The sequence below is a fragment of the Strix uralensis genome, chromosome 9 (genome assembly GCF_047716275.1).
Source record: "Strix uralensis isolate ZFMK-TIS-50842 chromosome 9, bStrUra1, whole genome shotgun sequence".
Taxonomy (NCBI): Eukaryota; Metazoa; Chordata; class Aves; order Strigiformes; family Strigidae; genus Strix; species Strix uralensis.
This window is the reverse complement of record NC_133980.1, coordinates 6,769,330-6,781,599: the sequence shown is the minus strand read 5'-3', so window position 1 is coordinate 6,781,599 and position 12,270 is coordinate 6,769,330. Positions and strand designations below refer to the sequence as shown.

The window sequence follows — 12,270 nt, the reverse complement described above, 5'->3', positions numbered from 1 at the left end:
CAAGTTACTACTTACCTCATCCCACTCCAGAAGGTAGCTGGTGATTTTTGAACCATTATCAATGGGTGCCTATGAACAAAAATAAACAAAAGGTGATTTTGGGGAGTAAGGGAAAACTACTTCCCCCCTCAGGCAAATGACTGCAGTTTGAAGTGAAACCAAAGCTTGGGGTTTGTACATAGCTTGGCAACCTCTTAACGAATACCGAGAAGAAGCTGGACGTAATGAAAACACACACATTTTAAAAGTCAAGTCAGTGCACGGGGAGGGATTTGTCAGAGTACAGCAAGTTCAAGTCCCTTACAGAAAAATTAGTCTCAGCTTTAAATTATTTTCAACAGTTATGCTCACTGCCAGTAAACTGTGTTTTTCACTGCTTTCTTGCCCAATTCAAGCATTACCTACCTTCCATTGTAAGGTTAAGGAGCTTTTGGTCCTGTGCGAGGGTTTGGGTGGGAAGGGACACTCTGGTGCTGAGCTGTGAGTGGTGAAGCTTACTGGCTCTGAGCAGGATCCCTTTACTGAGTTGTACATTGCATATACCCTGGAAACAATATTCAAATGGGTTATGAATCTGCTGACAGTTACAAGATGAGACAGCACTGCCTCAGCCACAGTATTTGACTACCAAAGCATCCATGATACTATCCACTAATGATAGATTTCTCACAGACCAGTGGCTATCATTACTCCACTTCACTTGACACAAGTATGCAAAAATATTCACAGAAGAGGAATATTTTGTTTTGTTTTGTGCAAATACTCCCACAGACCACAGTTATCATCATAATCTTTTCTTTCCACCACTGTTCCCTTGCCTATTGCCAGACACTGTGCTAAAATCCTCTTCACAATACAACAGAAAGTACAAACTCATGAGAAAAAGGTATGAACTTTAATGCCTGCTTTACACTTGATTCACATGTACCATGTTAAGTGTAGTAACTGCTGGTCTCCTTCCATGGGTACAAGCTTCTCCTGCATAGCTCAGGTGTCAACACTCAGTGAAGCTCTATGAATTAGAACACAGCTCAGGAACACTGCTCTGATAAACTAAAAGTCTTCAAAGCAAATTTGAGTCCAGGCAAATCCTCTATATATCAGCAAGAAGGGAGATATACAATACCAAATAATGTGGGAAAGTGAATACAATATAGTTGAGTGCTTCCTCACAAGGGGCTTTCCTCTGAAAAATTAATTATGTTATTTTTTCCCTTCACATTTTTCCACGCAGCAAAAGAGAAGTGCAAATTGGAAGTCTTCTACTCAAAAAAATGTTCACACCATGACCGGACGATGACCTCTGAGCTGGCTATAGCCATTGTGTACTTGAATGCAGAGTTTAAGAAAGGGCAATTTCTAAATTTGTTTTCAGTAGATAAGAGTAATTTATGTACAATGGCCACCTACGTAGAATCAAACCTTTTGAGGAAGGTTCACAAGAACTGCTATAGTGTTGCTTTACCCATCACCTGTTAGCAGTCAGGAGTGAAAACAAATGCAATTAATTAATTGAGTCTGCATCTGGCAAGTGGTATGTACATGTGTTGGAAATCAGCATAGCTAAGCATCAAACACATCATTGGGGAATACAAACATGCAAAAATGAGCTTAACGAGCATCTTCTGCAAGTCATTGAAGCACTGAGCACAGTCCTCTCTGAAGGTACCAAAATAATACTACTTGAAGAGGTAGGAAGTAGATTCAGAGCCAAGCAAGTTCTCCTGGGTGCCCAGGACCCGGCAGGGCAGGAGCAAGCACAACCAGCTTGTCTGCGCGGAAACGAAAGCCCAAGAGATGCTGCCAAGGTTAAGGCGACCCAAAGCAATCTGCTGAGTAACTGTTGGCCCCATAAATTTCTTTACTTAACAGATTTATTTCTTCACAGTCATTAATACATAACGCAGTTTCAGTGAAGGAAAAAATTGTCATGGAAAGCAAACAGCCGGCCTTTTCAGTGTCAGTTTCCTCCACTACAAACACATGCTGCTGCTTTTTAAGTCTTTTATATTTAAGAGTCACTTCTTTTTAAACAGAAATTGCTAACTGTTCGCAAATGACTTACAATTTGACAAACCTGCAGGAAGGCGGAGGGAGCTACAGGTAAGAAGAAAGAAGTCAGCCAGGATACAGGGCAAATACCCACAACGCCTCTAAAAATCACATAAGACCTCAAGGCCGAGCTGTGCTCTGTGACCGCTCTGCTGTTTGAAGCTGTCTTTAAAAGTGATGGTCCAGTGCTTACAGCAGGAAGCTCAGCAGTGTTTTACAACTTCCTCCTCACTACCATCCATTTGCTGCTAGGGCTGGGACTACTGCCTGACCTGGGAGCCTGCAACTTATTTTCAAGAAGTTACTTTGGGTCTTGTGTTTCTACCTGAAAAGCTCATTAGGGCTCCTCTAGAAAGTATTCTTCAAAAAAAAAAAAAAAGCTATAGTATCAGAGCAAGACAGACTTATTTTGGTGTTGTGTCCTTTCTAGAGCTCAGAGCAAACTGTTTGTTCTCCAAAGTTTTGCAAACATGAGCAGCCTTGATGTGAAAAGGCACGTCAAACCTAGCCCTTGTCTGGAAAAACAGAAGGAAACAATAGACAGGAGTGAAAGGATTTTTTTTTTTAAAAAGGATATTGAGCATAAATGAACAGGATGTAAATTTGAAGCCTTGGTTCATAAGCAAAGTCTTTAAAATAAATGCAACATGAGCAGATAACACAGTGTTAAAAAAAATCAGGGAGCAAAACTGAGTGTGTTAATAGTCATTAAGTGTGTAAAACACATTTTTTAGAAACAAAAATAAATATGCTCTGAAAATATCAAGACAGGTCAGTGTGAATCCACTTTTTACCCATGTGGGGTAAAAAAATGCTGAAATTACTATGGTCAGATAGACCCATAATCAGCAGATTTACTTTACAAAGCAAGGAGTATTTATGAAGAAACTGTGCTACTGTCACTGCTAGCGCACCTGTGTTACAATAACTGAAGAAACATCAGTTGCTTCAGTCAGGCTTTTAAGAAGCTTGAGGCATCCCACTTTCATGCACAAGCACTTTCAGGCCTGTTATACATATATGTAGAAATATAGATATGTAGATGTCTTTTTTCATCTTATGATAGCAATGACAACAACGTTACAGAAAATGTATTGTTCAAAAAGCACTGTCGTAAGCAACTTCAAACCTATCAGAAAATATTTAGAAGCCACTAAAAAAACACCTACAGAGGTGACTATGAAATTCTTGAGCTATGCTGTATAATTAGACAGAAAACTTTCACATTTATTCTCATATATTTGAAGAGTTTATATTTAAGCAACATTCAGTCACACTAACTCACCTGACGTGATAATCTGTTGCTGGCCTAAGGTCTTTCAGGTTATATTCTAATTCTTCTCCGCTGCAGGAAAAAAGCCCAAACTCAACAAATCAATAAATTATGAAAAGCAGTATTGTACTTAGCACAGCTAGTGATTTTTCAGTGACTACAGGCTGCCACATATTATGATTTGAAAGAAGAAAAAAAATCCCACCACAGATAAACAGTAGTTAACAATATACCAACAATTTGTCAACACACTTGATGTTTCTTGAAAACTTTATAAAGCTACATATACACAGAAGAGAAGTAGTTATCGTTCCAATTTATACAGTAAACTAGCTATATAGTCTTATTTCAATGCTACCCTTACATTTTGTTGATATTTGCATAAAGCTCACTGTGGTTTTCAACCCCCCCCCCCCCCCCCCGAGCTGAAAAGAGCAGAGTCAATACATTACTTTTGTACTTTCTGCACATTCACTATTTCAAAATACTTTATAAAAAGTGAGTCATTGAACTTCAGAGAAAAAAAGTATAGTTTCTTGCACAGTCCTTTCACTTATTTGCTTTCTATTCCAGAACCACAGTCTCTGAGGACCACAGCAAGGAGGCATTTAATTAATGCCCTAACAGCTGGACCCCGATCTCTTTCAATACCAAGAAAAGTAAAAGCACAGAGTTTCAGACATTTTAGGAAAAAAATAATGCATAATCTATTAATTTCAGATGTAGCCAAAATGGTTAGGGCTATTCTTTTCCCTTTTGGCTTGTTTGCTGGTAAATGAACACTAGGCTCAGTCATGTGTTGCCAATTCTGTGAAGATTAAGGTACAGGTCAGTGCTTAGTAAGTAATAGCCATCTCATGTAACTGCTTGGCTGATTCATATTTTTATTAAAATATGGCAAACAAGAAAATTGTCAATTTAGCATAAAGAAATATTTCATAGCTAGTTGGACAAATACAGGGAGATGTCTTAAAATCAGGAGAACAAAATCAACTAGAAAGCACATGCCTGCTGGGTTGCCAGAAATCCACCAAAACTCCTTCTTTTTTTCATATAATCCAGTGCTCTGCAACTTCAGAGCTCTCCCTCTGAACTGAGTGCACCTCCTTGCAAAGGCAATGAATTCAACATATTGCAGACTTTCTTTTGCCTATAGCCACACTGCTCGTGACGGAGCGTACCACATTAAGCTAATGGCTGTACTCTGGCCAGCAGCAGGAGACAAATTACTACTAGCAGCTTTAAAACAGATGCACAGCATTTCATAACCAGGAGAAAATGTGCAGCCATCACACCAGCAAGCACAAATAGTATTAGAAAGTGCCCTTCCCATTTTAAGAGCTCAGCAGCACACATTAACCTGTAGAGATGCTCACACTGGCTCACAAAGAGCTAGGGTAAATACCAGCAAAAAAACCCAAGCAGTGTTTCCCTGGTTAATATGCTCTTTTTGTATTACCCAACACAGTTCATGCAGACCTGTCTCTAGCATACCAAGAGGAATTCCCTAATTCACAGGAAATCTTAACAATGGAGATGGTTTGGTCTCGAGAGGTAAATCCATAAATGCTCTATCACCTGGACTTTATTTAACGAGGTTTGGGAAGGATTAGCTATTTCACAATAGCCAAGGTCACATCTCAAAATTTTATTTCCTAGACGTCATTAGCAGGGAAAAAGAAAGGCATAGCACCATATGTACTTGATCACAGAATGAGCTCAGAGAATCACTGGAAGGAGAGACAGAGAAATCCCTCTGAATTTTTACTGAAGACTGCTGAGCGCCAAGTATTCAGGTTTTTCTGGGAAGCCTACATAGCATACTGACTGGTGTACTCCTTCCTCTGCTCATTTAAGATGCTGCAAAGCAGTAAAGCCCTCAGACTCTTGCTTGTTAGCTCAGAAAGCAAGCTTTACTGTTCTTAATTCTGCAAGTCCACACAAATTTAGCCTATGAGGAAGACACCTATCCTGTCTGTATGGTGTACATGAAAGGTTTTGACATTTAGTGTAAGAGGAAAAAATAACCTTTCCATTGGCAATGGGAGAGACAACATCACATGCAAGATCTGCCATGTGCCAGGGAGGTGGGATGTGAAGACAATTAGGGACCTTGTGACATGCGCTCAACCAGCTCTCTGCAAGCTCCTCCAGCGAGGGGGGCTGCTGGGACAGCGAGGGAGCAAGTACAGGGTGTTCAAACGTGCCTCCTGTCTGTGACTGATGGGCATGCCAAAATACATGCTGAAAAGCTCAGAGAACTTATTCCTAACGAAAACACAAGTGTAAAAATTATGTTGTTACCTGTAAATTATCTTGTATTTTCCATCCCTCCCTTTATCCGATAAGGCAACCTCGTAGGTACAGGTGTAAGGCAAACCGTTGTTGTGTCTATCTGCATTTAGAAGGCCAGTGGGAGGTGACCAAGAAAGTAAAACTGTTCTTGCTTGAATATTTGTAACCTATAAAAGAAACATCAGTTACTCTGAATTCCAAGAAAAACACTGTCCTCGAAGTATTTGCTTTTTGCTTGCATCTTCGCAATCAGTTTCTTGTAAAAATGAAATTTCAGATCTAGAGGTGAAAAGGGTCAGAAATTGATCATCAAGAACACAAACAAAAATACAAATTGATGGCATAAACTAATCTCTAACAGATGAGGAATACAGAGAGATGTCCCCCTGCAGTGAACCGGCTCGTCATTGTCTGAGCATCCCACAAAGCATGCCTCGCACCGTTCTGGAGGTACCTGCTGCTGTGGCCACTACCAGAAGGGAAGAGGAACCAAGTGGAACAAAGACTTTATCCTATAGATTGTTTTGTACGCCATTAGTTTTCTAAACCTTTTGTTAGGGAGATTCTCTAATAAAACTATGATGGCTTTACAAGTCATCCTGTTCTTTCTTGTAATTTGAAACTCCAATAATTCAACTGCAAATAAGTAAGAAACCCCAGTTCAATCTACAAGGTTATACTGACCCAAATGCATAAAGGAAAATCATAATAGAAGTCTAACTTGTCAATTAAAAATTACATTGCAAGTCAATCACTTTGTGCCCCAAGAGAAAGACTGCATGTATGATCTGTAGTCACCCCTGGGTGCGACACCTCAATGGCAGATGGGTGACTCTCTTTTAATAAAACACAGAAAAAAATACCTCAAACCCCTGCACCAAAACAAACTTTATCTCTCCACCAGTGCAGCTGTATTCTGCTGGAAACACAGATCAACATAACTCTAGACTGATCAAGCTTACAGAACTAGCATCGCCTTTCTCACCAGGAGAGCCCGCTGGCACAGTGCCGGAGGCATCGCTCATCAGCTGCACGTACTGAACAGCAGCGTCCCAGAGAACAGCCTTCTGTTATCAAGCCAAGAAAGAAGAAAAAAAAAAATCTCCCCCCCCCGCCCCCCGGCCACTGTCTCCAAAGAAATAAAAAACAGTAGTTGCACTGGCTGTCTTGGAAAGACAGCACAACATTTTTATGCACACCTTCTGAAAAAAGCCCAGGGAAGCCTCAAAGCCTCCATAGCCTCAAGGTCTCTGCCACAAACTCTCCACTTTTGTAATGAAAACAGCTATGTTCTTCTTTCTTAATTGTAGTGAAAATGGAAAGAATATTTTTTTAGCTAGCCTTAATGAGGAAGAATCAAAGCATGACGTTTTATATTATTTATCCATTTCTCCTATATCATTTTAACAGATTTTTCCAACACACAGAGAGAAATGTTGTTCTTTCAGAAGGTGTAAGATGAATGATGCAGGTGCTTAGTTACACATTTTCTACACTTTTCTTGAGACAACTGAAACACCTTAGCCATTTGATAATGAAATATTAGCAATCAGCTTTCAGGGACTGCTTGTTTACAAATCCAGCTTCTGGATATCTTTATATAATGGAGAATATTTAACTTCTCACGTGACAACACATTGCTTCCAGCTGAAGAGCACTGCAACCGTTGTGTGTGATACCCATATATCAAGCAGATTCTTTCGGAGCAAGTCATAAATCTGCTTTTAAACAGACTGACAAGTAGGTGACACCACGAAATGTCTCAACTTAAACCCAGCGCTCTCAAAAGTTAAAGATTTTAGTTTATAGCAGCACACTTAAGTCTTGCCAAAAAGAAAATCTCTGCTCAACTTAATGTGTAAGAAGTTGTAAGGCAAGAAGTTTTAAGTACTATCAACCTTTTTTGGTAAAAAATATAAACGTGCAAATTCTTGTATGAATTTTCATGGAATTTCTTCCTCTAGTTATATTTTTATGATGCTATGAAATCAAGGTTTGCTTCAAAACCACGGACCAGTGAACACTGATACCGGATTAGATAGTTTATAAGAATTTTGAATGATTCAAATAAGACAGGTAAGTTAAATTTTATATATACATACACACATATGTATGTGAATGAAATTATGACAGAGATATTTAGAGCTAGAACTCTGTATTTTAAATAATATTTTGATCAGAAAACTGAATAGTAAGATCGAAATGGACTTTTTTTTTTTTAAACATACATTACTACTATGCCAGCTCAGCTCATCAACACACAGTTTCTTTTATTATGGAAATACGCTTGCATAATTGTTTTTCATAAATTCAGACAGACTTGGAGCTGAAGGCATGATATCCTGCCAATGTTCTATTGAAATGTTTTTCTCTATGACTACTCACAAGGACACACGTATATATTCTGTGTACAACAAAAACTCTGGCCTTTCATGAACTTTAGCAATCTGTAAAAAGTTAGGTCTTTCATAGTTCCTTAAAATAAGAGAAACTATCTTACGGACTAACTGCTCGAAACTGCTAGACTATTATTCTGAAGCCAGTGTGCAGACATTTCCATGAAGAGGATAAAAGTCCAAACCCAGTTGCTAAGCTGCTCCAGCTACACCATTAGCTTTTTACTGATGCAGCATTCAGAGTGGCTGCTGGCCTGCCGTGGTGGTGGTATGTACACAGTAACTGCTGGTGGAGGTTTAAAAATAAACACCAGAAATCATTAAATACAATTCTTAGCTGCACTGAGTACACACAGCAAGTGCAGTAAAGCAAGTGAGGGGTCACTGTCCGCACGATAAAAGTCAGAAAAGGCAAATCTATACACTCCCTGGGTATAGAAAGCAGCACAGTACTGTGCACGTCAGCGTGAGCACTGGGAACGGATTTATTTGTATGGCTAGAGATAAACCTATCTGCTGCTCACCGACTAACAGGCTCGATATCGTATCATGTTTACCAGCTAAAGGCATATCTCTTCAATATCTGATTTAATGGCCAAAGCCACCACTTAACTTTACCGAGGAACTCCTACCTGGAGCAGGAACCACTAGCTTTGCCATGAAAAAGGGTAAGTTAAATAAATGGCGTTATGATAGCTGAGAATAACAAGCAGGCACTCGCAAGCTGGCTCAGGAGCTTTAACTCCAACTTTCCTCACTTACACCCAGGAAAACAAGCACCTTTCAAAAGATACTGAGCAGCTGAACAGATCTGGACCAGCCCTTTCCATGCTGTAAGGAATGGCACAGCTAACACCACGATGGGGGGCTTAATGTCACTACTGAACTTGTAGACATAAATACTTAGCTATAAGTAAAAAACAGTTTATTGTTCATTAATGGTGCCCTAATTCCACCCAACCAAAATATAAGCAGCCAGAGCACCTCTTCATAGGCTGAGCAGGTTTACCTGTGCTGCTTTCTAGCTACCCCAGCCTGTCTCATCCGCCCCCAGAATTGCTGTGCTTGCTTTGAACGGGACTGGCTTGGCCTTTTAGTCGAGACCTAACAAAAGATTCTCCCACAAGGAGTTTTCTATGTCTGGTGAAAAGCACAGTTAATTAGTTTCTGAAAACTTCTCAGTTTACACAGTAAATGCCTGCTTTCTACACTATCAAAACTCGGTGGTGTAAATAATTATTTTATAAAAGCCCCTGGGAAAGAATCCCAACTCCTGCACTACTTTAATAAGGTTACAAGACTGATGAATATCGGTCCTTCCCAGCTTTCAGGTAATGAACAATGTTTCTGTACAACTTTCATTATCTTTCAAATTCCGGGTTAGCATTCACAGGCATCGTGTGGTTCGGGGTTTTATTGTATGTGTGAGAACTACACTGCAAGCAACATTCATTTACTCCCTCGAGGGCAATGTTTGAAAGACTTGAGGGTCAAATGAATTCATGGTTATTACCAGGTCGAGATTTTGCTTTTAAACTATGGCTCGAATCCTGCAATTTTAAGGAAAAATCCTGACGATTAAATATGAGTTTCACTGCAGAGCAAGTCAGCGGGAGCAGGCTGCCTTTTGGAAAGTCAAACTAATGTTTAAGCTCCGACTGCGCAGACCTGTGGCATTTCCCCGCGGGAGGTGACGTCCCCCTGAGCCGCTCGGCAGCCATGCCGTCCGATGCAGCGACGCTGCCCCCCGCCACTTTGGAAACACAGAATCTAGTTTCCCTTCCCTCACGGAGGTATTTGCTTTAGAGAATGCTTACTTTGTCTGCGATAATGTGAATTAAAAATATATTCTGGTTTAAATAAAAACATGGGGAAAAAGAAGGAAAAGGCTTCTTTTAAAATTTTCCCTGCCAAAGAGATAAAACTATGATTAAACTTATAGTTTGGCTGCATGTCTTTCAAACAGGTAACAGCATCTATTACCAAAACCAGACTTTTAATCAATTAATAATTTTAAAAGTGTCTATATTTTGTACTCGGAAAGGTGAGAGAGACTTTGGCACATAGAGGTACGTGGACAAGCTAGATTAAAGATGGCTCGGCTGACAGTGGAGAGCTGCTCGCTTGGACACATCAAGGCCATGTGCTGCAGACAGAGCACCACTCAACTTGCTACTAACTTACTGCTCTGGGCCCTTCCATTTTAATTGTGTCATTTCTTTCTACAAAATCGTTTTTCTATACGTTGTTTTATTTTTCATTCATATATGCATAAGGCTTACCAAGAAATATGGCTCAGCTGACTATGCATAATACAATGTATTTCTATCAGATGTAATACTGACTACGCACACGTATAATCATTCATAGCAATTAATGGTTTGGGAGACTCCTATGAGTTTAATTTCTCACAAATGTCAAAGTTACAGAGAGAATAATAGATAATCCCCAGCACTTTCTCATTAAATGTCATTATTATTGAACTGGCATTTGTCATGTTTTAGATTTTTTTCCCCCCAAAAGAAATTCCTATTTTTGAAATGATTCAAGCAAAATTATTTTTGTCTATGTTTAGTTTTTTGCTCCCCTCTGCTTTAAATGCTCTGGTTACCATAAGTCTAATTGTGCAGAGCTCAGAATCCTGCAAACTGCTCAAATATCTCTATAGAGGTAAGGAGAGAAGCTAAGCATGAAATAACGCATTTTTCATGTCAGCTCTCTGGATCTTTGCAAAAGGCATCTAGCTGTGGCATTTTACCAGGTAACCAACATTCAAGTAGCCCTCAGTGCAAAAATGTTGCCTCACTCTGTACAATAAACCAGCTTAATTTTGTGCTAAGTGTCCTTTCTCCCCTTCTGATCTCACAGAAACTCTTCTCTCAAGACTTCAGTTTAGTATTGTCACTTGTTTCTACATGAAATAAAGCAACTTTTCTTCTTGCAAACAGAAACTTGGGCTGTAGCCCCTGGTATTTATCATCTCTGCAGGTCTAGTTTAGATTCTGGCTGGCTTTGAACCTGCTCTTGTAGATGCCGTGACACTAGGATCCAACACCTACTGACTGAGCAATTTAAGACCAAACACCTTTTGTGTTTATTCAGAACAAAAGCGCCCAAGAGAACAGAGCCTACAGATAAAGCTCAGCCTGTGCTCATGCCTGCCTCTCCCTGAGCTCTGCCATTTCTGCAGCTAAGGAATAGCCACCCCTTTATACTCCCACTGCAGAATTTCTTTATATCAGCTTCTATCAGCTGTTGTTGAACCTGGTCTTTAGATGAGCTTTCCAACTGGTTTTTGGTTGGTTTTTTTTTTTTTTTTGCTTATTTGTTTACTAGCTTTCTTTTTGGACACAGAAAGGCCTGAGCCCTGACAGAGTAAAGAAGATAGAACTCCCACCACACAGACATCTCCTTCTGCCTTGTGACTGCTTCTTCAAGTGCTTGTTTGGACTGTTTCTTTAGAGCTACAATACTCTTCTGGTTTTCATTTGACACGCCAAACTAGAAAAACATCACATTCAAAGGGCTTACAACTGGATTTATTAATAATCTTACCTGACTGCGGTCACACCCAGCATTACGGTTATTTACATGGTGATTCAATTCCATTACAATTCACGTGCTTTTATGGCTCAGACCAACATAGAATATAGTAATTGCCACTGAATAATAGAATTAGCTTAATTTAATCATGATTACAGACAAATATTGCCCATGACAAATAAAATTAAACCCAGGGGAGAGGGGGTAGGAGCTATGGAAATCACCCCAGTGCACTGGGTTCCCCACAGCAGTATGAATACGGGGAGTTGTCCTCTGGAAACAGACAACTGGTACAGAGCCCACAAATACCCACAAGCACAAAAAATGCTTCAAATTTATATCCTGGCAACATGACTTAGATATATGCAGCAGCAACAATCTACTAAGGAAAAAATTCAGAGCTGCTCCCCTGTGAAATCACCAGTATGTTGTGACACAATCGACATCGCATTTACCATTTTGTGTGTGTGCGTGTGTGTGTGTGTGATAATTTGAGATCACATACCTGTGGTTTCTCCATTCCAGAAAGAATGTCTTGAACCCTTTTTGTTTCTGAATCGAATTCTGTAGAACAGAGAATGTGGAAATAGGAAGAAAAATCAATGACTAATCAAAAACATCAGCTGTATCAACAATTCTTCAGGAATTTGTGAAGAGGAGAGAAAGAGACATTACCTGTACACAAGCATCAGCTGTTTTGATCTTGTGAAT

The 12,270-nt window shown here is 39.7% G+C and overlaps 1 protein-coding gene across 1 annotated transcript in view; it reads right to left on the bottom strand.

The window, feature by feature from the left end:
- FNDC3B (fibronectin type III domain containing 3B) overlaps nucleotides 1–12,270 on the bottom strand; it is a 209,866-nt gene that overhangs the window by 64,107 nt on the left and 133,489 nt on the right. The window contains exons 7-11 of the mRNA XM_074878513.1: nucleotides 12,065–12,123; nucleotides 5,630–5,787; nucleotides 3,338–3,397; nucleotides 406–544; nucleotides 16–69 (exon numbers count right to left, since the gene is read on the bottom strand). Coding sequence (XP_074734614.1) covers nucleotides 16–69; nucleotides 406–544; nucleotides 3,338–3,397; nucleotides 5,630–5,787; nucleotides 12,065–12,123 — 470 coding nt within the window. The remainder of the gene's footprint in view (nucleotides 1–15; nucleotides 70–405; nucleotides 545–3,337; nucleotides 3,398–5,629; nucleotides 5,788–12,064; nucleotides 12,124–12,270) is intronic.